Source organism: Anser brachyrhynchus, assembly GCF_964034855.1.
Source record: "Anser brachyrhynchus genome assembly, chromosome: 1".
Classification (NCBI taxonomy): domain Eukaryota; kingdom Metazoa; phylum Chordata; class Aves; order Anseriformes; family Anatidae; genus Anser; species Anser brachyrhynchus.
This window is the reverse complement of record NC_137694.1, coordinates 13,892,864-13,917,771: the sequence shown is the minus strand read 5'-3', so window position 1 is coordinate 13,917,771 and position 24,908 is coordinate 13,892,864. Positions and strand designations below refer to the sequence as shown.

Below are 24,908 nucleotides of genomic sequence, written 5' to 3'. Positions count from 1 at the left end.
ATAATTTCTTATCTCCCCACTCTTCACTGGAGACCCTTTCTGCACCTCTACCAGCTTGAATTGATTTTTCTGGATAGAAAGAGACTGCTAAGTAATAATCCAAATATAGTGTCAATAGCATAAGGCACAATGGCATCTCTGGCCAAATATATCCTGGAAAGACTGAGAGAAATAAAGAATGAAATTCTACACATAGTCTATATGCATAACACTCTCTGTACAGTTATACATAGATATAGAGCCTACATAAAATGTGTATGATTCTGTGTATATAACTTAAAGAACCTAATCCTGTAATGCACTTAAGCATGTTTATAAATTCAAGGAATATGGATACTAGCAATTTGAATAAAATCAGGGAATAGTTTTTATTTTTATTTTTCCTGAACTGGACAGATTAAGAATAAAAAAATACTTCTACTACTTGTACTGTGTATCAGTTTGACAGACAAAACAGAATGTAAAATATCTGACCATGAATGCAATGAGAAAAGATTCTCTTCTGCTGTTAGACAGTTTGCTGTTTCAAACCTCAGTTTACTGTTTGCTTTCTCTTTTAGAATACATTTTACACAAAAGCAACTCATTGTCAGATTAAGATAAAAGGGAATGTGACAACTTAGTATAAATTAAGAAAACATTTAAAGCTCTGCAGAAATGCATATTCAGTGACATCAATGAAAAATATAGCTGATGGAAGACGTAAACTGAAAACAAATTATTATGCCACACACAACCAGCTAGATACTTAGACAAGAGTCCTATCTCTAGCAACAGCTACTTATGAGTTTTGACCTTCTAGTTTTGACTATGTTATGAGTTCTTGACCTTTTTATTTTATTTATTTATAGCGAGCTCTGCTTGCAAAGTGACACTGGAACAGACCCCAAAGCTCAGAATCGCATAGCACTTTGTGTTGGAAGAAATCTTAAAGACCACCCAGTTCCAACCCCCTGCCATGGGCAGGGACACCTCCCACCAGACCAGGTTACCCAAAGTCTGGAGCCTTTTCTTCTCCAGGCTGAACAACCACAACTCCCTCAGCCTGTCTTTGTAGGAGACGTGCTCCAACCCTCTGGTCATGCTCATGGCCCTCCTCTGAGCTCATTCTAATACGTCCACATCCTTCTTGTGCTGGGGGCCCCAGAGCTGAACTCCAGCAGTACTCGAGGTGCGGCCTCACCAGAGCCGAGTACAGGGGGACGATCACCTCCCCGGTCCTGCTGGCCACACTATTCCTGATACAAGCCAGGATGCCATTGCCCTTCTTGGCCACCTGAGCACACACTGCTGGCTCATATCCAGCCAAAAGTCCACCAACACCCCCAGCTCCCTTTTCAACTGGCAGCTTTCCAGCCAACCCCTCCTTTAAGCTGTGCTTAAACATACATAAGTTACACGCACAACCTCATGCTTGTTTTTACGCTCTTCTCTGTTGGCAACATTTATTCTCCACCTGCAAGGGAAAGGCTAACACGACACCTGTGACAGCCCCAGAGCCTTCACACAAAGGACCTCAAAGCTGGGAATAACAGAGACTTGTCTGTCAGAAAGAGAGGCTGACACAGTTCAAGAAGCAGCCCCCTCACAAAGCACTCGGACGCAGCCATGCCTTCCCTCACACTTTATTTCACAGCCCCATCCCTCCTCCTTCCCGCCCTTTCCCTCTCTGCCAGTCCCACAATGAGGGCAGCCAGCCTCACTCCGCTACTGCGCATGCGCCGGCGGCGCGGCGCGCATGGGCGGGAGGCGACGGCGGGAGCTGGCGGGCGGCGGGGCGGGCTGAGGAGAGGGGGCTGTAGCCGGCCGGGCTGCGGGGGGGCGGCGTGAGGTGAGGGGCTCCTGCCGCCGGTCCGAGCCCAGCTCGCCCTCAGCTAGGGCTTCGCTGCGAGGCGGTATCCCCCCAGGGGGAACGCGGGGCTTGAGGGGAAGCCGGGCGCTGCGAGCCTCCTCACGGCTTTCTCCTTTTTTTTTTTTTTTTCCGCGATAAAGCGGCGGAGCCGTGCCGGGCGTCGGTGGTCCAGCACCGGGGAGCTGAGGGGCGTCCTCCCGAAGCGTCGGATCCAGCCGAGACGCCTGGCTTGTGCCCGAGGTGTGCTGCTTGTGCCTGCCGGGGAAGTAAGTGGGTGCTGCTCCGGGCTGCTCCGAGTCCGGCCTCCACACAGCCTCTAAACAGCTTCCTAACTGTCTCCACACAGCCTCCAGACAGCCTCCCGACTGTCTCCACGCAGCCTCCTAACTGCCTCCCAGCAGTTTTCCAGCCCTGCTCAGGAGCATCCTGGTTGCAGCCTGGGCTGCTGCTAGGCCGTTTATCGTTGTGCCAACGTAGCTGTTTAATCAAAAGTAATTGTTTCTTGAAAATATCGCCCTAAACACCCTTTTTCTAGGATGGTATCCTGCTGGAGAGCAAGGCACGTACATGCAGTCAGTAGTGATGTAAGGTTTTCATTCAGCGGCTTAAATGCGTTTGGTGGAGGTTAGCCTGGCTGAGAAATGTCTTCACGGGGCTGGCAGGTACAGTGTGATCAGCAGGAGATCCGTGCTTTTCTGGAGTCGCTTAAGCAGCAGGATAGAGGGGCTGAGACACCTAATGTGGCTTTAGGTGTGCTCGGGGTGCTGCGTCAAGCCCTAGAGAGTGCAGCCAGTGGAGCAAGAGAGCTGTCCTTAAATCCATGTGAGCCTTTCATCTGTTTCTGAAACTTTCTGACTTTGCTTGTTCCCTGTTTTGGAGGCTGTCTGCATATTTTCCTTCCATCCTTGATAATTTTTCGTAGTTAATTTACAGAGAGAAACTGTAAGGTATCAATTTTTTTAAAATTTTCATTACATTTTTGAAGATACTTGAATAGGTACTGTTTCCCATAGTATTTTTAATCCCCTTTTGCTAACCTAATAATTTCTCATATGGCATTGTATTTATGCCCAGCAAGGCATTTGTAAATACAGTGGAGCGTGGAGTGCTTTATTTACTGTCTTGATAACTTGCAGATACACTTGTCTGCTGATGAGGTATCTATTGTACTACCAAAACTTCCAAATTTACTTTTTGGTTGTGTTAGGTTTGACAAAGTCAGATTCTAGCTCTTGAGGTTATTTCAGTTCTTTTGCTACAAACAAATGTACCATCTTTACAGCGATTTTAGAAGGTTGAGGCAAAGTGTTATCTTTAACTGAGGTGCTTCTCTGTGTTTTGTAACTAAAATCCAGTCTTTCTAGTGAGTGGACAATTAAACCATGGTGAGGCCCTGGCACAGGCTGCCCAGAGAAGCTGTGGCTGCCCCATCCCTGGAGGTGTTCAAGGCCAGGCTGGATGGGGCTTTGGGCAACCTGGTCTGGTGGGAGGTGTCCCTGCCCATGGCAGGGGGTTGGGACTGGGTGATATTTAAGGTCCCTTCTAACCTAAACCGTTCTATGATGAACCTTTAGTCTTTCATGAATAGTCCTAGTCTAAAATTATACTGTAATTTTATGTTACAGCTTTACGTAACTGGTCTGGTAATTGGGCTCCTACTATTTTTGAGCAGTATTTCTGGACTTCATCATCAGCTGGATTTTCTTCAAATGTCTCTGCTGCTTTAAATTTAGGTTTTTATGCTGTTGTATTAACATACAAAGAGCTATTATTTTGTGTTCCTCATCTTTCCTTATGCCCCACCTGTTTGCTGTTATATGTAAATCCTAATTTATTGGTTGTCTAGGGAGGAGATGATCTGTGACTAATCTGCTTTCCTCATGTTATTCCCTTGCTACTTCTAAATGTATATGAAAGCAGACCAAAATATATGTTTCTCCAGTTGACTAAACTGTGACAATTCTTTGGCATATTCATTTGCTGATATGCTGTATGCCTTCCCCTGTTTATTTTTGTTTTTGAATTCTGCCTGGTGTGAAAACATCTGTATAATGCCTTATGTAGTAAAGGCCTATTTCGATGTGGTCTTTAACTCTAGCATAATAATACTGTTATCCCAAGCTAGAATGTCTCTTTAGATTTTACGTCAATTCTTGCTGCCGCTTCTTTATGTATATGGCAAGAGATGATAATTAAAATCTTTGTTTTCCAGATCGCTTGATTTCTCGTCTCCACACCTCAAGAGGGACGTGCATGTTTAGGTGGCTAACTGCAGGAACATCAAAATGCCTAATCTCGAACATTCGGCGTATCCAGCAGCTACACTGCTTCGCTTGGAAAGTTTGGTGCCTTGTCGAGAATCCCAAGTGTCCATGTTGCTGTCCATATTTGGAGAGGTAGTGCTTTCTATATTGCATGTTTGAGTAGAACAAAGATGTTTTATTATCTCAGAGTGAGCAGTAGAAGTTGCGTAAGCTTTTGTGATGTCTTTTTTTTTTTTTTTTCCCCATCTTTAACATCAGTGTTTGGCTGATAGATTCTAGTAAGTTCTGGGTAAATTTTTTTTCAGTGGCACTGTAGAAATTCTGTTTGTATTTTTACCTGTAAATCTATTACCTGTGTGAATGAACTCTAGGTACCTGAAGTTGATGTAGTTGGTAGTTCTGTTGCAGGCCATAAGGTTTTGAAATCGCTGGGTTATTAACTGATTCTGCTAGTGGTTGGCAAAGCTGTAGTAAAAAAAGCAATGGAGGTTTTTATCTGCAAACTTAAAAGCAGCTGATCTATTCATTTATATTCCATTAACGAAATGGAAATTAGTATCTGCTTCTACCTTTAATTGTAGATAATAAGTATGTAAAACTTAAACGCTGTATTTATTACAAGCGTAGTGGCAACAAGCCTTCTAAAAAAAATCTTAAATTCTTGTTAAATATGCAGGTCAGATTATCCTCATATCTTGCACAAGAATGCATTCATCTTGGGTTAATTGATTATCATTGTTATTCATAAATAATGTTTGTCAAATTTATTTTTTCTTCAGTTTTTAAGTCAGTGTACAAGATTCTTCAAAATGACAACACAAGAATAAATGCTTGTTCAGAACGAAATAAAAAAGTAATAGGTTAATTTCCTTGTATTGTAAAAAATAGATGGAATGTACTGCATCAGTACCATTAATTAAATAGTGATGTTATATCGAATATTTCTTCACGAGGGAAGAACAAACTTCTTTACCATCTCCTCAACTCATTTAATTCTTTTCTGTGTAGTGCTGATGAAAAGAAAAGCAGCTTTGTAGTATTTGTAGAAGTTAGAACATTGAAAAATTTTCCAATTTGCCCTTGCCAGGATTTTGATTGTTAGATAACTAATTTGAATTAAGAGCCAACTGTTTTTCTTATTTCTTGAGACTTTTAACTTTTTTTAGTGAAAAAATGTCTCCTCGCATAGCAGTTTCACTGGTGGCTTCATGTGAAACTCGATTCTTGGGACTGATTTTCCCAACATTTCAATGGTCACAGTATCAATGTGATCAAATTTTGTGTTTCGTCTTTTTTGGCATGTTTTATATTTAATGCCTCGATTTTAAAGGTAACTTTTCTTTTGGAGGAAAACTTCATTGATAAATCCTCTATCTGATGAACAAAATAGAAGAGCTATTGAAACAGCAATAACTTTCCTGATTATTTTTTTTTTGTTCCCTCTCTCCTCCTCCTCACGTAGCGTCAGCAGTTTAGTTTTCCATCCATCTTTATCTACGGACATACATCCAGTGGAAAGACCTATGTGATGCAAACTCTTCTAAACACATTACAGGTAAGTTTGTTTGCAATCAATACTGAATTTAGAACTGTGTAATGGAGGGGTGATAAAAATATATTCCCTCAGACTAGCTTCTGCTTTGCCAGAATGGTTTGTTTCCTGAGCTGTTTCTGCCTTCTTGATTCTTTTCCTCTAATTACTGTGTAGTGAACACGATCATAGTTTCTGCTCACTAGTACGTTTAGGATAATATGAAATAGTGCATGGTAAGATATATTTCATCATAACCTTTCCAGGAAACGATTAAAATGAAAATAGTAGCCAAATTTTGTTCAGTCCCTATAAAAGGGACTTAGCCTCCAGTGACAAGCGAGTACTTTTACGATGGTTCCAGTTCAGTCTAAAAGTCACCTGTAGTGTACCTTTTTCTCTTGTAATTCTCCTTTAAAATTTTATTTGGATATGAAAAAAATACCTATGAAAGTTTCATGAATAGAATTTTGGTGATACAAATGTCCCAGTAATGTTTAACATGTGTTGTAAAGATCTGTACAGAGTAAAGGGAATCTTAACACGCTTAGCTTGTTACTAGCTTAAAATAATAGGGGCCAAATGCAGGAGCAGTTGCGGGAGAAGATGAATAACAGCGAGGAGAGTTTGCCAAAGTGGAATTTTATTTATGTATTTATTTTGTCAACAAACTAATTTGAATTACATTCAGTTGGGTGTATATAATCTCCTTTAAATATAATCCTAAAAGCTTGAATTTAGTAAAGTCATTAAAAGCATTCTAAGCAAACATGCAAGCAATGTGTTTGCTGAAAATTAAAAACAAACAAAACCACCCACAAAAAAAGTGAGTCAGTGAAATGATGAAAGTCACTGGCTGGATACAAGGCTACTGCCACTTGTTCCGGTACTTTTGCAGATTCAAGGAGAACATTGTATTCATTGTAACATGTTTAGTTAGTTCCAGTCAGCACGCTTGTAGACACAGAAAAATCTTTTTTACTTTGAAGAATATTTAACGCTCAAGATCTAAGATCTTGAAGCAGTGTTGCATAGGATGAGTTATTTTAGTTCAAACAATAAATGGTTATTCTTTTGCATAACGAATCAGTTCTAAATGGAAAAAATGTAACAAAAAATAGTTTTCAGTACATTTTCAGAGTCTTTTTGATAATATGAAATCTTTCACTTTATTTTTTTCTAGATCATCCAAATACAGCTTGATGTGCATCCTATGTTAAAAATCCCAGTAAAACAGTATGCCACTTGCTGTTTGTAATGTAATAAAATCACTTATTTAAATTTTTTTCAAAATTTTTGAGCTATTGAGTGCCTTGAATAAATATTTGTAGATAGTGTTGTAGCTAGATGGTTAGCAACAAGTGAATTATATCAACTAATTGGAATCAAGGATTTGTTGGGATAAGGAAAATATAAATGTGAAACAAAATATACATCAAGGATTCCTGCTTTCAGTAAAAGTAAAATCATCTAGATTTTAAGTCAGTTCATGCCATACGGATAATCACAGAAAATAAATATACGCACATTTTTCAGACTAAGAAATTTCAAAAGAACATCTAAATTATTTTTTATATTACATACGTCAACTTTGAATTTAACTTCTTAACATTAACATTTTGTCTACCCTGTAGACTTCTCTTCTTCCTTCTGTTTTAACTAGATGTATCCATTTCATAGTTATGGTTTTTATTGTATTAGTAATGTGCTTAAAAGGTCTGGGACATCCTATTCAGAGCTTTGGCTTAAGTATGTCCAAAATCCAAACAGTATATTTGTTATGATGTATAGAATACATTTTCAGAATTCAGTCCCCGGTAGGCCAGGTGTGAGAAAAATCTCAATTTTCTCAGACAGGATCTTCTGTGAAGCTATTTTATTTGTGATTGCAATGGCGGGCGTCCTGCAAGCAGGAGTGCACAGTAAAAGTTTATCATAACCTTGTATTCTCTATTACCCGACACCTGATTTCTCCCGTTTCCTCGCTGGCTGGGTACTACAGGTTCACAACCTACTCGATGCCTTTCTATACGATATATGTACAATTTTATTTGACCAACTGTCAATTTCTCCTTTTCCTTTTTTTTTCCTTTTTCTCTAGTGACTAGAGGGCCTGTGATTTTTGTTTTTACTGACTTCGCATTGCTCATCCTGTTTTTCTTAGCTATCCTCCTTATTTTGGGACAGTGGGACCTTCTCCTTTTCTTCTTAACATACTCCACCCTGCTAGGCTACTGTCATGCCTGCACAATGACTTTTGAATATGCAAGGTTAGTGGAATTTTCCACTGCAAAAACACCTTCTATTGCAAAAACACAACTTTGTTTCTCACACGGGAAAGATGCATGCATTCTTCACGTGTGTTTCTGTTTTTACTAAGCTTGGTACTGCCAGACCTTTTGCTGGTGGGACAGGTCTTATTCTCTCATGCCAGTACTGTTGCTGTTTCCTCCTGAATGAGCATCACTTTGAGAAATGTTAGCACTGTATGTCCTTCTTCAGCTTTGCCATCCAGCATAAACTTCCGTTGGATTCCTGCTCTTAAACAACAGTGTGGGGGTAAGTACGAAGTAGGTCAAAGCAGGACTGAGAAGGCATGTTCTTGGAACGTATGAAATGGATACTACTGTGGATTTAATGTGCTGTTCTGAATTTGGGGTCTTATAATCCTAGCAACAGGGACTACAAGCTCTCTTTTCCTCAGTTGTTAAGGAAGAAAACTAAAGCTGTCCACTGGGAGATGAATTATATCCCTGATCGCTTGTACTGGAGTTCCTGTGTGTTACTAACCAGAAGAACTTTGTCAGGAATGGAATTATTTCAGTTTCAAGGACTGTAGGCAGAGAAACCTACTCATTAAGTGTCGTGTGCTGTTATCTCTGAAGATCTGAACTCCATAGTAGTGGTCATTGTGGCTGAATGTGTGCTTCTCACGAAAATACTTGTTTGAAACATGTAGAGAGGTATGGCCTTAAGTCCACTTCAGTCCCTATCTGGTCAGTGCTGTCAGATTTCTAAGTACTCAGTCCTTGCCACTTCTGTGGCCCTTCTTTTTCTTTTAGCACATGTATATATGTTGTTTTACTCGTTCTTCTAATCTTTCCCAAAATAAGTTTCAAAGTCCTCCCAAGTTGAAGGGTGTTATCACAGAAATTTCCTAAACCTGTTAGTGCCTATGCTTTTATCAGTCAAGTTCTTCAGGGATTTAAATCCAATGACCTCATGTCCAAACCGTATCTGAGTTCATAAATTTCTTCTTATCTGTTCTCATAGTCATGATGTTTCAGGCTTGTTTAGAGTGTACACACATCACAGATCTGCAGGACTGTTTTTTCTTTGTCTGCAAAACAGTGTTCTTGTCTCTGTCATTAAAAACTGTAGAGAATTTTTCTACACAGAAAAGTGGGAGACAATGGCCACGATCTTCTTTTGTATAGTTTCTAACGCTGTGCCAGCCAGTTGCAACGTAATCAGAGACAGCCAGGTACTGGAAGGAGTAGGATTTAAGCAGCAACTCATTCTATGGAACTTGCTGTTGCCAAGTATAGGTATCTGGTGAAGGCTTTTCTGGTGGTGAAGGCTTTCCTTCTGCTGTGGAGGTACAGCATGTTGAATAAGTGATTTTAATGACATAGCCCCGTTCCTTTAATAGTGATAAAAATGGTAAGAATGCTATTTATATGTCGTTTGAGTGGCTTGCCAGCACATACTCACACTTCCCCACATCTGTTGAATCATATGCCGTATATTGTACTTTAAGTAGAAAGACTGGAATAAAGTACCTATATATATGTCTTCATACACACACCCGTGCTAGGAGTTTAATTTTGCAAGCAATGCGTATATATCCCAGTGACTAATGCTTCCCAGAGGTTTTAATGTTCAGTGTAAAAGCTGTGTATGCTTTACTGAAGAGTATGGAACTGTAAAATTATCTATTTTCTAAAACCTGAGTTGCTGGAAAATTGCCTGTTTTCCTTATATATGCTTGAATACTACTACTGTTAGAATCATAGAATATTGGAGCTGGAAGGGACCCACAAGGATCATCGAGTCCAACTCCTGGCTCCACCCAGAACCACCCAAAAATCAGACCATGTGTCTGAGAGCACTGTCCAAACGCTTCTTGAACTCTGGCAGCTCGGTGCTGTGCCCACTGCCCTGGGGAGCCTGTCCCAGTGCCTGACCACCCTCTGGGTGCGGAACCTTTCCCTAACCCCCAGCCTGACCCTCCCCTGTCCCAGCTCCATGCCGTTCCCTCGGGTCCTGTCGCTGTCCCCAGAGAGCAGAGCTCAGCGCCTGCCCCTCCGCTCCCCTCGTGAGGGAGCTGCAGGCCGCCATGAGGCCTCCCCTCAGCCTGCTCTGCTCTGGGCTGAACAAACCAAGGCACCTCAGCCACTCCTCACATGTCTTGCCCTCTAGGCCCTTCACCATCTTCATAGCCCTCCTTTGGACACTAACAGTTTTATACCTTTCTTATACTGTGGCACCCAAACCTGCACACAGTACTGGAGGTGAGGCTGCAGCAGAGCAGAGCGGGACAATCCCTTCCCACTACTGACTAGTACTGCCATGTTTAATGCACCCCATGGTACAGCTGGCTCTCCTGGCTGCCAGTGCTCACTGCTGGCTCATGTTCAGCTCGCTGTTGATCAAAACCCCCAGATTCCTTTCTGCAAGGCTGTGTTGTTTTGTAGTCCTTAGCGTCTTCTATTTCTAGACAAATGACCATAAGTTTTCAATATTAGTGAATCGGTGCTTACAAGTACATTTTATGAAATGTATGTCATACTCTTTATTTTCACATACTCTTTGCTCTGAAAAGATCTGGTTTTCTGAAAATGTTCTGCACTAGCAGGCTGATCACGTGTCTGATATAGAAGCTTACACTTCATCTTGGGGTCATTTATATGGAATGAATGCCAAAAACATTCAGAGCGATTTTGAAGTGTGTACTCCTGGATCATTTTCTTTGTAATATGTTTGAGAAATCCGTGTTATCCAGACACCGTAATTTGTAATTGATTATTTTATGAGATTGTAGTGTGTTATGGTAGTTTAGCTTTTCTTTGATCAAAATGCTATTTGGCTTTCTTTCCGTGTATTGCTCTCAAAAGAGAATTTTTAAAACACAATTAGAAGATGCACTACGTGTTTCATATGAGGATTTGTCAGTTCTCTTCACGTTGTGGTATGTAATATTTTGTCTAGATATATATGTAGTTATTCTTCTTTGGCAGGGTTTTGGTTTATGCTCTCTATTCTATTGGCAGGGTCTGGTTTCTTTCAGTGTTTCATCTAGAAGGAAGAGTTGATTTGGTAGTATTTATACATAAAAAAGCACTGTAAATACAGCATAGCACTAAAATTGTATTTTCTGTTCTTTTCAGCTTCCTCATGTGTTTGTGAACTGTGTGGAACACTTTACTTCACGGCTTCTCTTAGAAGAAATTCTCATCCAGTTGCAAAACCGTTCTTCTGAAACAAAACAGGCTGCTCATGTGCCTTGTGATACTTTCAATGACTTTGTACGTCTGTTTAAGCAAGCCGTTGTGAGTCAAGATCTTCAGGATCAAACGATATATGTTGTAAGTAATTTAATTTTAGTGTGCAGGTTTCATCTCAGTTACGAGGGTGTGACTAACTGCCAATAATTTGTATGTGAAATTTATGTACTAGATCGGTTTTCACAGAATTCCTGTGTGGACTTCGTTGAGAATCTGTTGATACCGATTAGATTTTTTTTTTTCCAGTTGGTTTGCTGCCTTTAGATGAGCCAGTTAAGGGTCTATATTTTCCCTGAGTTTAGTTTTTTTTTTATACACAACCTGTATAACTAGTAATGACCATAAATTATATAGTTAATTTCAGTTTGTAATAAGGTCTGTTTAAATATGTTTATATTTAAATAAACATATTTAATAAGGCCTGTCTAAATATGTTTATATTTCCATTAAAAATACCTAATATGAGGTTCTTTAACTTAGTAGCTATGTTTAGGGAAAACAGTACTATCTCATAGTTTCCTACAGCTCATGAAGTTAGTAAAATTTACTCTTTGAAAATTGGAAAAAGAAAAAATGAACCAATACTTTCAATATATAATAAGCTATTCACAGATAATTCAATTTAATGTACAGTCACAAAAGTGGTGTTGGCATCCTTCAACAATTCCTTGAGAACAAAATTTAGCACTAAAATAAGTAGAAGGAAATTTCGCAAAATATTTAATATAGTACATTTTTTTTGACTTTAAGTGAATATTTGAAATAAGAAAACTGTTCTACATCAGTAAAGAATGCTTCAAGTGTATTAAAATGAGCATTGCTCAGAAAGTTCTTAAAAGATGGTTGTAGAAAGCAAAGCATTAAATATCTAGAAAGGTTCAATTGCATCAGGTAGATAGTTGCTGAATCAGAATAATTAAGTATTAAATTAGTACCTCAGTTCTGTTCTGCATGGGAACAGACAGGAATGGAAGAAATCGATTCATGTATATTAACCTGTGTCATCTGGATTTATGTTAAAGTGCTTTAAATTGAGACTGATGGAAGACCAGCATGCTGGTAACATAAACTGGCAAAACTAATTTATTCTGTTTCATTTTGGTGCTAAATAATGTAATATCTCAGCTGAATTAATTCAGAGTAAATGAAGATAAATGTTTACTCTCAAGCAAAGGATTCTAAATGTTTCTCTTAACCCGAGCATGGATGCTGAATGCTTGTGATTACTTGCAAAAAATGAATTTATTCATTCCAACTACCTGAAAAACTGGAGCAGATAAAACTTTTATTCATTTGTACATCTACAATATTTAGCACTTTACAGAAGTAAGAAGCTGCTATTTTTAATGTTACTTAGCAGTCGGTTGTACGAGGTACTCTTTTAACAAAAATAGCTTAAGCATGACATTAAGGTAAAACTAAATAATAAGGTGGGTGTGGATTTATAGGTCTGTGTGTAGGCTGTTCCTCTGAACCACTTGACATATTGCACAAGCCACTGTCATGTATATTTTATATGCTGTAAATATAAACTCAACTTTCTTTCCCGCATAAGTGAAAAGATCTACTTAGGTTAAGACCTTAAAGCCTGGTGTACAGTAGCTGCACATTACCGGATCTTTATAATCAGTATTTTGTTAATAAAAATACGTAGACTCTATTTTCAAGCAATTCAGGGCAAACCTGGTCAGTAGCACAAAACTGAAGATGATGAAGGGACTGGAGCACCTCTCCTGTGAGGGAGGCTGAGGGAGCTGGGGCTGCTCAGCCTACAGCAGAGGAGGCTCCGGGGTCCCATCAACGTCCATCAGTGGCTGCAGGGAAGGTGCAGAGCGGAGGCAGCCAGCCTCAGGGCGGTAGCGTGGCCGAGCGGTCTAAGGCGCTGGATTAAGGCTCCAGTCTCTTCGGGGGCGTGGGTTCGAATCCCACCGCTGCCAGCAGCTCCTTTTAGGGAGCAGTCATCTTGAATGTAATCCCACAGCATCTGCCGGACCACGGGGAATTGTCAGCATGGGCTCAAAGCTGTGCAGAGGAAAAGGCTCTCGGGGTGCCAACTGATGCTCGCCTGAACATGGGCCGGCAGTGTGCCCAGGGGCCAAGAAGGCCAAGGGCAATCCTGGCTTGTATGAGGAATAGTGTAGCCAGCAGGTGATTGTACTCTGCTCTGGTGAGGCCGCACCTCGAGTCCTGTGTTCAGCTTTGGGCCCCTCAGTACCAGAAGGACATGGAGGCCCTGGAGTGTGTCCAGAGAAGGGCTATGAAGCTGGTGAAGGGCCTGGAGCACAACTCCTATGAGGAACGGCTGAGGGAGCTGGAGTTGTCTGGTCTGGAGAAGAGGAGGCTCAGAGCTCTAGACCTTAATATGCTCTCTACAACTACCTGAAAGGAAGGTGTGGGGAGCTGGGGGTCAGCCTCTTCTCACAGATAACTAGTGACAGGACTAGAGGGAATGGCCTCAAGTTGTACCAGGGGAGGTTCAGGTTGGAAATGAGGAGACATTTCTTCTCAGAAAGAGCAGTCAGGCACTGGAACTGGTTGTCCAGGGAGGTGGTGGAGTCACCGTCCCTGGGGGTGTTCAAGGAGAGGTTGGACGTGGTGCTTAGGGACATGGCTTAGTGGGTGATGGTGGTAGGGGGATGGTTGGACCAGAAGATCTTGGGGGACGTCTCCAACCGTAATGATTCTCTGATTCTATCTAAATTGACTGTTACATGAACCAAACACAAATGTCAGTGTATAACCATATGTTTTATGCAGTTTTAAGTAAATCCCAAGAAGCTTGAAGTATTATCTCAGAGATAATACTCTTTCTTTTTTCTGTTTAGTATGCTTTTGAAATATCCTTTTCATAATATGTTCCTGGGCTGTCCCCATCAAATTATTTTTCTTACTGTGAACAACAGAAATGATAGATGTCTTAATATTTTGGTGTGGTAAGAGGATAGGCATATAATTTTCTAGGGACCTATAGTTTGTCTTTCAACAGCAGTAATTCAAAAAAAGTAATGGAGTTCAAAATTTAGATTTATATTGTAAGCAGTGAATAAAATACAATGAAATACAAAGAAATGTTTCTCTTACTTTTTGCACTCCTGTCAAGATTCTAAGTGTACTGGGAATAATGTGTGGGTTTTTTTTTTTTTGTCAAAGGGTGGACATTAATGTTTTTATGCTCCTGATTTTTCCTGTAGGCTTAAATGTTCAGTTTGGTGTTCCTTGTGTAAACTGTATGTATGCAACATATCTGTTAATATGACACAAAGCTTGCATAAAATACAATAAATTCTGTAAACTTCTGGGCTGCAAACTATGGCAAGAAATGTTTCTCTCAGAATTGAGTTGTATGAATTACAGGTGGTAGTTAATTGTTTGAAGATATTAAGTTGTACCTCTTAATTATTTCTGAGACATAATTTCATAGTGGGGAAAAGACAGCTTTCCTACAGTAGGCAAGTTGATATAGTGTTATAGTAATAACTTTTAATAGAAGAATAATTTTGGACAAAATTGAAGTTTCAGTGGTTGTAAATGATATTACAGTTTTCTCATTAAGATTCTTGACTGTATTTACTTTTAATCCTTACTGCCATAGAGCATAAGAATGTAGCTTTTCTGAGGATTGTATCTTTTTGGTTTTGGATATCAGAGCTGCTTGGACTTTCTGGAAGCACCTCTGAAGCAATAATCTCTCTGATGTTGCTTATTTATGGTGACTTGCTGCTAAGATAGCTCTCAGAATAGGAAGCTATCTGTGAGATGTGTCTACAGCAGCTAAGAATTTGTTTCAAGTCCACATAAGAATGCTAGTTAATATTATCTATATTATTTCGTTAAAAGGTACTGGATCGAGCAGAGCAGCTGAGGGAAATGGAAGCAAACATCTTGCCAGCATTTCTTAGGCTTCAAGAATTGGTAAGTATCTGAGGAAAAAAAAATAGCATGTTTCCTGCACACTGAAGGTAACTGAACGTGAGATATCTGTCCAGGCTCGCTTACCATGAAATGTAACTCTTTAGATGAGAAGAAGTTGCTTTTTTTTTTTTTTTTATCTTTCTGGAAATTAAGCAACTGGCAGTGGTGTCAAAACCAGAAAAACAACAACAACAACAAAAACAACAACAACAAAAAAACCACAATTTAAATGTTGACATTTTTCTTACATTCTTCCTTTTCTTTAAAATACATTCTTAGTTCTGCTTAATGACATCTTGTTTTAGCACATCTGATTGTTTATAGATATTTTTTTTTTTGAGGCTGATGGTCAGATATATAGCTGTATTTTCTAGAATATTTTCAAGAAGAACGTGAAATTTTTCTACGCTTCTGCTGTAATTCCACCACAGTATGTTTCTGCTTTGGAGTTAAACACTGTCTTGTCCTCTCTCACTTCTGAAGTGGGTAGGCTTATGCCTTGGAAGAAGTAAAAATGGTTTGTTCTCTGAAAATACATGGAAAACAAAACCAGAAGATGGTGGCACTTTGAAATGTCTGAACAACTAAATAGAGGAAATTAATTTTTGTACCTCAGGACTTGTATGTGGTAGTCAGTAATTTCGTGGTGACACTGATACTACTATTTAGTGGATGAAGACTGGTTCACAGCTGTGTTCTTAATCCTGGCAGCTGATGCGTTTTCCAGTCCCTTTTTGTCTGTTGTGCCCATGTTGTGGAGTTTGCTGCCTCTGAAGCAGTAACGTCTGTCTGAGACTTAAATGTGCTAAAGCAGCCTCCTCAAGTTCAAAAGCAATCTACGAATAAGCTTGTCAGCTTTCCTCAGTGCTGAGGTTCCAGTGGTTTAAATTCTGGATTCTGAAGCGCTGTAAAACTTGTGCAGCTGATGTTGCAGAGGAATGAACGTCGTAGGGGCGCATCTACTGCGTTGCTTACTTTCATGCCCAGGAGATGAGAAATTTCACTAGTGATTTGGGGGGAGGGAGGAGGGTGCACAATAGACATTTTTCTCATTGGTGTTATAACATGCAATGTTTCCTTCTGTTCATGTGTTAAACTTTTTTTTCCCTCCTTGTAGACTGACAGAAATGTGACAGTTGTCTTGCTCAGTGAAATAGTATGGGAACTGTTCCGTCCCAATACTGGATGCTTCGAGCCATTCACCTTGTATTTTCCTGATTACAGCATAGGTAATCTAATTCTTTAATTTGCTTTCTGGAGATTAAATAATACTTTGTTTTAAAGAAACATGCATTTTTTTGCCATGTTTACCATTATGCCTTTTACAGAATCCGAAATAAGTAATAGCTGCTGGAATGTAGAAATCTGTATTCACACAAAGTTTAAAACACTCATCTTTCTTCTCTTGCCAAAACATCTAAAAATAACATTTCAGTTCCATTATACTTTCTAGTTCTTTCCATCAGTGTGATTTTTTTTGATAATTTGTTTTCTTAGTGAAAATTATTTTTCCGCTTGTAAAATGTGTTCAGTTTATTAAATTAGTTTTAGATAAGCAAAACTTACTTATGTTTGAACAGGACACCTGCAGAAGATCTTGTGTCAGAATCATCCCCCAGAATATTCTGCGGATTTCTATGCTGCATATATCAATATTTTGCTTGGTGTCTTCTACATGGTCTGTAGGGACCTGAAAGAACTTCAGCATCTGGTGAGATCCTTTTAAGTTTTTTTTGTTGGTATTCCAGACAAGCTATGAGAAATCTAGTTTTATTGTTGAATATGGACAAAGAGAAAATGTGTTAGCTCAAAATTCAGTTTTTCTAAAGACCCATGACAAAGGTTGCAATTGTTCTGGTGGCTGTAAAGGGTTTCCTGTGCTACATAGTGCTCCAGTCAGGGAGGCAATAAAAGCTGCACTAAGGAGATATCAGTCTGTATATGATTCATTCAGCTTGGAAATTCTCTTGGTGTGTGGGTTTTTTGTTGTTATTTTGTGGGGTTTTTCTTTTTTTTCTTTTTTTTTTTTTTTGCTCAAGCCATTCCACAGTATCAGAGACCGAGAGGACTAGAATAAATGTTTTCCCCTATTGAGATAAGAGGATAAATCTGATAAAACTCTTTATGGCTACTGTAAGTATAGCAGAAGCAATTGTTGCGACTGCAGCAGTTTTTGAAGAGCAGCTCCATTACAGACTCGGTTAGTAGGGTGTTTTTTAGTAACAGTTATAATTTTACTGTTTCAAGGAATGGTAGCTCTCACTGTGCTTTTTTACTCTTCAGATTCTTTTTGTACATCGTTACGTAGATTTGCACTTCGCACACCTACTTGCTTTTTCAGACTTCTGTAACACGTAATAGACTCTTGCATTTGTTTCCTGGACTATTCAGTAGAACAGCAGACAGCTGCTTTCAATATGTGAAGGAATAACTTCAAGTAAATGGTTTTAGATGCCCGTTACTTGTCCAACCACAAGCTTTATGGTTTCCTATGTTTATTAAATGTAACTTGCCACCCAATGTTCTTTATACTTCAACATTATGGGAAATTTAACTTGAAATTTGAAACAATTTCCTATATCATTTAGCAGCGTAAAATTTCCCCTTGATGTGCTTCCTACAGAGGATTTCAAGGTACCCAAGCTACTGAGTCAGAGCAGCAACAACAAGCCAGAGCTGTTACACAATTTTAAAGAAACTTAGCATATTAATTTGAATAAAGGTCTAGAGAAGTTAGGATTAGCAGGAATATTTTCATCATTGTTCTGTTGGAATTAAAAATAGGTAAGTCAAATGGTCTTGCAAAACAGGAATGCTTGAGGGAACAAAATTATGTTGAAGATATTTGGTAAAAGTTGTTTTAGCCAGATATCAGTTGAAGAAAGCGATAGCAAACAAACAGTTAAAAAAAAAATAAAAATTAAACACACACTTTGGTGACCTTTGTGTAGGAAAAGTTGAAGAGCAATGCCAGGTATTAGCTCAGGTGATTGTTTAAATAAATTTAAGTGCAACATACTTATATAATTATAATATACAGTACTTGTATAATTACATTATAAGTGCATAATTACATAAGTACAATGAAATTTTTCTCATGGGGAGAACGTGATGGAATTTTTAACCACTGCCAACTGTACAGTTTTATGACCAATGAACAAGTTGTGCCAATGAGTTGATCTGAACGTTCTGCCTGCATTTCCAGCAGGAAAACATGTCTAAACTTCAGCTGAACTTATGTATCAAGTACAAAGGCTTTATAATTAGGTGAGATTAGCTTCTGTTTGTCTCTCCTTGAGCACAGACGCAGCTCTGGCAAGGCCAGCAGCAGCGCCGCTGGTGTAGTGGTATCATGCAAGACTCCCATTCTTGCGACCCGGGTTCAATTCCCGGGCGGCGCAGGAAGCTTTTTCCCTTGAGGAGTAGCAGCATGGATTCACCAAGGGGAAGTCTAATTGTCATATTGTTTTCCCAGGCTTCAGTAAGGCCTTTTATACTGTCCCCCACGAGACCCTCATAGACGAGGTGTGGGATGTGTTGCCTGGATGAGCAGACAGTGAGGTGGATCAAAAAACGGCAGAGTGGCCGGGTACAGAGTGTGGGGGAATAGGTGGTGCAAAGCCTTGTTGGAGGCACCCAGGCATCAATACAGGGTCCAGCCCCGTTTTACATCTTCATTAATGGTCAAGATGATGGGGCAGAGATTGCTGCCAGCAAGCTTGCAGATGACCCAAAGTTGGGGAGGACTGACAGATTTCACCAGAGGGTTGTGCTGCAGAGGGACCTGAATAGGCTGGAGAAATGGACTGGCAGGAACCTCACAAAGTTCAGCAAGGAGAAGTGCAGAGTCTTGCACCTGTGAAGGAACAACGCCATGCACCAGTACGTGCTGGGGGCTGCCCAGCTGGAAAACAGGTCTGTAGAAAAGGAGATGGAGGTCCTGGTAGACACCGAGCTGAACAAGAGTCAGCAATGTCATTGCTGCTCTGAAGGCAAAGAGTATCCTGGGCTGCATGAGGCAAAGTATTGGTAGTGGGTTGAGAAGGGTGATCCTTTCCCTCTACTCAGTGTTGGTGAGGTCTCACCTGAAGTGCTGTGTCTAGTTCTGGGCCTCCCCAGAGAGACCTGAAGCTACTGGAGAGAAGCCTAACCAAGGGCCATGAAGATGATGAAGGGACTGGAGCACCTCTCCTGTGAGGGAAGCTGAGGGAGCTGGGGGCTGCTCAGCCTACAGCAGAGGAGGCTCTGGGGTCCCATCAACGTCCATCAGTGGCTGCAGGGAAGGTGCAGAGCGGAGGCAGCCAGCCTCAGGGCGGTAGCGTGGCCGAGCGGTCTAAGGCGCTGGATTAAGGCTCCAGTCTCTTCGGGGGCGTGGGTTCGAATCCCACCGCTGCCAGCAGCTCCTTTTAGGGAGCAGTCATCTTGAATGTAATCCCACAGCATCTGCCGGACCACCGGGAGATCAGGCCCAGTCAGCATGGGCTCAAAGCTGTGCAGAGGAAAAGGCTCTGGGGGTGCTGATTGATACTCACCTGAACAGTAGCCAAGAAGGCCAACAGCATCCTGGCTTGTGTCAGGAATAGTTTGGCCGGCAGGAGCAGGGAGGAGGTGATCACCCCCTGCACTTTGCTCTGGTGAGGCAGCACCTCAAGTACTGTGTTCAGCTTTGGGCCCCTCGCTACAAGGAGGACATCGAGGTGCTGGAGCATGTCCAGAGAAGGGCTGCGGAGCTGGTGAGGGGTCTGGAGCACAAGCAGCTGAGGGCACCGGCGTTGTTGTGTCTGGAGCAGAGGAGGCTCAGGGCAGACCTCATTGTTCTGTGCAACTACCTGAAAGGAGAAGCTGTGGGGAGCTGGGGGTCGGCCTCTTCTCACAGATAGTGATAGGACTAGAGGGAATGGCCTCAAGTTGCACCAGGGGAGGTTCAGATTGTAAATGAGGAGACATTTCTTCTCAGAAAGAGCAGTCAGGCACTGGGACGGGTTGCCCAGGGAGGTGGTGGAGTCACCGTCCCTGGGGGTGTTCAAGGAGAGGTTGGACGTGGTGCTTAGGGACAGGGTGATGATTATTTTCAGTGCCAGGACAAGAGGCAGTTGGCACAAACTGAAACACAGGAGCTGCTGCCTGAACGCCAGGCAGGACTTCTTCATTGTGCAGGTGACTGAGCACTGGCACCGGCTGCCCAGGGAGGCTGTGGGGTCTCCTCCTTGGAGACCTTCAGAAGCCACCTGGTCATAGTCCTGGGCAGCCTGCTCTGGGTGTCCCTGCTTGGGCAGGGGTTGGGGCAGCTGGCCTCCAGAGCGCCCTGCCAGCCTCAGCCGCTCTGGTATTCTGTAGACATACACTTGAGTTGCTCAGCTTATCAGAATAATTTCTTTGCTTCAGGTGTATTGTTCATGTGTAATACTAAAGTTATGAAAAGATTTGTGTAATTGGACCCTAAATTCTTTTTGTGCATGACAAGTGTTTTCTGCAGAGCACAATGGCAGGCAAATACAAGTATCTTAGGAATGACTCCGTAGTGCCTAATACAAACCTTAAGTGTGTGTGTTGTTATGCATGATTAATAGTACATTAAGAAATTAGATTAAATTTATCTGTGGAAGTTACTGTCTTGAGTCTTCTCTATGATACCGCAGAGATTTAATAAGATGCGGTAGGACAAAAGGAGAATGAATCGTGAGGATTGTTATTTTACAGTATTCTGTGTATTCTTTACTTAACTGTTAAAGAAAAGATCTAGATTAAATCATTGTCAAAGATCCCGCAATCTTGTTTTAGGCAAAAAGAGTTGGTTTGAATATGGAATGTGTTAGGGTTTTTATATATCATTCCTTTTAGTTTCTTTTAACTACATGTTGCTTATTTCTGAACACGCTGAACTACTGTAATCTGAAAATGGGTGGTTGAAGGAAGTGTAAAAAAGAAAACCACAAAACTGCTTTTTATTCCATTTATGTTTAATTATTATTAAAAAAATATATATAAAATTATAGCCCTTGAGGACAGTAAACAGATTTTGCTGCCGTCCAAGCTGAGTAACCTAGGATAGATTACTTCTGTTTATATTTAACCTACAGGAATGTTGTGGCATTTAGGAGTAGAATGTTTGGAATTAAAACACTGTAATTATTGACTGAAAAAAAATCATCAGTTTTGTAAACCAGTGAATTATGCTGTGTGCTTATTCTTGTAGCTAGATCAAATGTGTAGTACTGTCTTAATATGTTGTACTTTGTATTTTCTGTAGGCAGCACTCAATTTTTCAAAATACTGTGAACCAGTGGTCAGAGGAGAAGGTAAGCTGCTGTCCTTAATTTGAGCAGTTGTATAAAAGTGCAGGTGCCCTCCTGTTGGCTTAGTGAAAGACTTTGCTTTGATCCTCGTTTTGTTCACTTGTTCTGGTTACAACAGCATCGCTTCTGCCAGTTGCACCAAGTAGACAGCATTTGCAGTAGAAAGCAGGGGAAAGTTTTTGGTGGTGGTGTTTTAAGGAAACAAGAAGGAAGTACTGTGAAAACTTGCTTCTCCCGTAAAATTTCTCCTCACTCAAGCACCAGTACTTCCGCAGAGTAGTGAGATAAGTCATTTCTCTGTCAAGGCTAAGAGGTGAAAATGAGAGCAGAAGGTCTATCAAACTGTCCCAGGGTATCTCAGAACAACCACAGAGAACCAGCAGTTTGTGCATGCAAATGCATGATGCTGCTGCATAATTGTAATGCAGCGTTTTAGAGTCAGGGTGTTAGACATTTAACAGAGTTGATTTTTGCTTGGTGCAGCAAACGAACGTGATACCCGCAAACTCTGGAAAAATATTGAACCTCATTTGAAGAAGGCAATGCAGACAGTTTACCTCCGGGAAATATCCAGGTAACTTTCTGTGGTTTCTCTTGTTGTTTTTGATTTTAGCAAGATCCCTCCCTAAATATTTACTATGTCTCAATTATGTTTCATGGGTAGTGTTTCTTTTGCTCTTTAACATTCATTTCTTTTTTGGCACATAATGTTATAAATAAGATCTCTCAGGAGGAAGCTTTTAAGTAAAACAGTATTTGTAGCATATAAAATACGTAGTAAATAAACAAGTAGAAAAGGGGTTGTGGGTTTTCTTTTCACTGGTGGTAATGGAAACAGATCAGTTTTATCATGGGTGGAGAACTGTCAAGCATGGGAATCCATCACCAGAAATTACAGTCACAATTACTGGTATTTATCTTTAACACTGGTGTTTTTTAGCTTTGTGTACTAATCGGGTTTGTATGATTGCTGTGCTTTCAGACCCTTGTTTTTTTTGTCCAAGGGCAAAATTCTCCTTCTATGGAATTACCCCTTCTGACAGCATTAAAAGTCAGAGTACTGCTAATGGACTGAACTTCTGCTGGCTCTGGATTCCTTTGTTTACTTTTTAATTTGCCGGAGTGCTAGGAAAAGGATGGCGCTGTTCATTTTTAAATGACAGCTGTTAGCTCAGATTTAATATCTTCTCTGTGCTTCAGATTTGTGATTCTGATGTTATACCATGGAAGTAGAGAAATTCAGTGGTGCTTGACTTCTTTATACCGATACAAACATAATTTCTTCATGTCGCTGAGGCCATGGAGTATTCTGGTAACTGAACCTGGATGAGTAGTAGAAGGCTTTGCTAAATGTCCTGGAAAAGTGATCGTTCCTTCAAAAAGAGAATTGGTTTTCCCCCACATAAGCTAGACTTAGCTGCACAATGAGGCGTTATTCTGTTTGCCTCAAATGTGTATTTGTATTCAATATTGGTGTTTGTTATACAGTCAGCTCAGGATCTTCCCAACTTTTTATATTCTGTGATTGTCTAATCTAATGATAATGTAATGTAACACTAAGATATAGCTTATGAATTGCTTCCAAATAACTAGTTTTCCCTCTTTACTGTTTTCTTTGATTATTTTTGAGCTTTACCATTTTTTTTATTGTAGCTTTCAGCTTTTTTGCATAATAGTTCTAGGATTTACTTCTGTGTATCTGTAAATGCTTGAGGAATTAAAATAACCATATTAATTTGTCTGGCTAAAGAACTATAATTACTCTGGGGGTTTCTTTTTACTTTTAAGTTATGGAAGTATAACTGTTATAGCTTCTTTTCTGCCTGAACCAAGATGAAAACGAAACTTTTTTCTACCTATGAGGTAGACAGTGGATGAAATACTGGGTTAATAATTTGATTGAACATTCATTCAATTTGGGTGTTACATCAGCTCTAATTAAACTGTTTTCATAAGTTTTATGGTTTATGGATGGTAAACCTGAATATGTGATAAGTAAATCAGAGACAGGATTTCAGCTGAGGGACTGTTCATGAAGATCTTTAAAAATCAGTGGTGCTTTAAAAAAAAGTGTTTGTATTAAACTAAGTGATAATCTAAAATCATGACATTTCTAATGATGTTGTTCTCTAGGGGAAGTTTTAAAGTGAAAATCTTTGCTATTTAGCAAAACACCAAACTACTTATAGTTCCTTTTCACTGACAAAATGTTCATCTTGATTTCACCAAAGCTATTCAGGGAAGAATAAATACCGCTTTCTTTTTTACGTAGACTTCAAAATTCCATTATGAAGTAATTGCAATATTGTTCTCATTAGGATAGACACAGCTAATACAAAAAAAAAATCAAAGTTATCAGCATTTTTACTTTTACTCAATTCTGCTTTGTTTTGAAACTTGAAATGTTATTGGTAGTTGGATGGAAATGAATTGATAATTAGGTTGTACTCAGTTTTAGTTTTATGCCTTAATATAGCATTATTTTCTGTATTTTTCATTACTGAAACATGCAATATGGTGAGACTTGATATTTTTAATTATTCTCTTACTATATCCTAGTCAGAGTCATGAAGTTAAAACACCTGTTTGCTATATGTTTATTTTGCACCAAAGGAGGGTTTTACATGGGAGTAATAAATACTTCTTTATATACTTCCACTATCTGTCTTTTAGCTCACAGTGGGAGCGCTTGCAGCGTGATGAAGGAGAAGCCGGGCAGTTGAAAGGTAACTTACAACTAACCACATACAGTAACTCTGCAGAGGCTTGTAATGTAAAATGTATACTGCTACTTGTATACTGCTACTATTGATTTGGTAACTGTTACCTGATAATACTTGAAAGGAATTAATGTGGACAAGGATACCTAGTATTCACTTACAGTTCAGGGATATTATGTTTTTTTTTGTTTTGTTTTTTGTTTTTTTTTTTGAGAAGGCCTTCTAGAAAAGACTGCTACTATTTTTTTTTTCTATGGCAAATATCCTAGGAGTAATCTTTCCTAAGGTCCTTTGGGGGTAAAATCAAGTTTCATTTCTCCATGTAACAATGGATGAGGAAAGGGCTGATCCCTGACCCAAACCTCTGTGTTCCAACTGGCAGAATTGTCTGTGGGAGCAAGTCAATATTATACCTGTGGTGTTTTGTTTTGCTTCTTATTATTCAAATGGTTTACCTCATTCCTAAACAAAATAGGTGTCTATGCCCTTATTTCTTGATAAAGAGAAATATCAGGATTACAAATTTTCTTTCCTGTTCTTTCCTTGCAGGAGTACAGTTTTGTGGATTTTATACTTTGCAAGGGGCTAAAAGTCTAATTTTAATATTTGTTAGTGTTCATTTACGGTTTAGGAAGAAATACTAAAACATTTTCCTGGTGATATCAGTTGGTCATGGTCTTCTGATCAGTTCTTAGTCTGGGGACACTTCCATATTATCCCTCATGACAAATAATTTCTTCTTTAGGTTGAAATAAAATAGCCAGTTTTTAAAGTTATCTGTAATATAATTGCAATCATCAGACTGTTTCCTATATTTGCTTTATAA

At 39.8% G+C, this 24,908-nt stretch overlaps 1 protein-coding gene across 3 annotated transcripts in view; it reads left to right on the top strand.

Annotated features, from left to right (window-relative positions):
• Positions 1 to 1,714: 1,714 nt before the first annotated feature.
• Positions 1,715 to 24,908, top strand: part of ORC5 (origin recognition complex subunit 5) — a 71,448-nt gene continuing 48,254 nt past the window's right edge. Inside the window, exons 1-11 of one of the 3 annotated variants that reach the window (XM_080575364.1) lie at positions 1,715 to 1,831; positions 1,993 to 2,118; positions 4,065 to 4,248; positions 5,579 to 5,671; positions 11,038 to 11,235; positions 14,992 to 15,066; positions 16,184 to 16,295; positions 16,647 to 16,777; positions 21,317 to 21,365; positions 21,846 to 21,936; positions 24,036 to 24,088. In XM_080575364.1, the coding sequence (XP_080431490.1) occupies positions 4,138 to 4,248; positions 5,579 to 5,671; positions 11,038 to 11,235; positions 14,992 to 15,066; positions 16,184 to 16,295; positions 16,647 to 16,777; positions 21,317 to 21,365; positions 21,846 to 21,936; positions 24,036 to 24,088 (913 nt within the window). In that variant the 5' untranslated portion in view covers positions 1,715 to 1,831; positions 1,993 to 2,118; positions 4,065 to 4,137. The other 2 variants (XM_080575365.1, XM_080575363.1) reach the window with 2 other exon arrangements.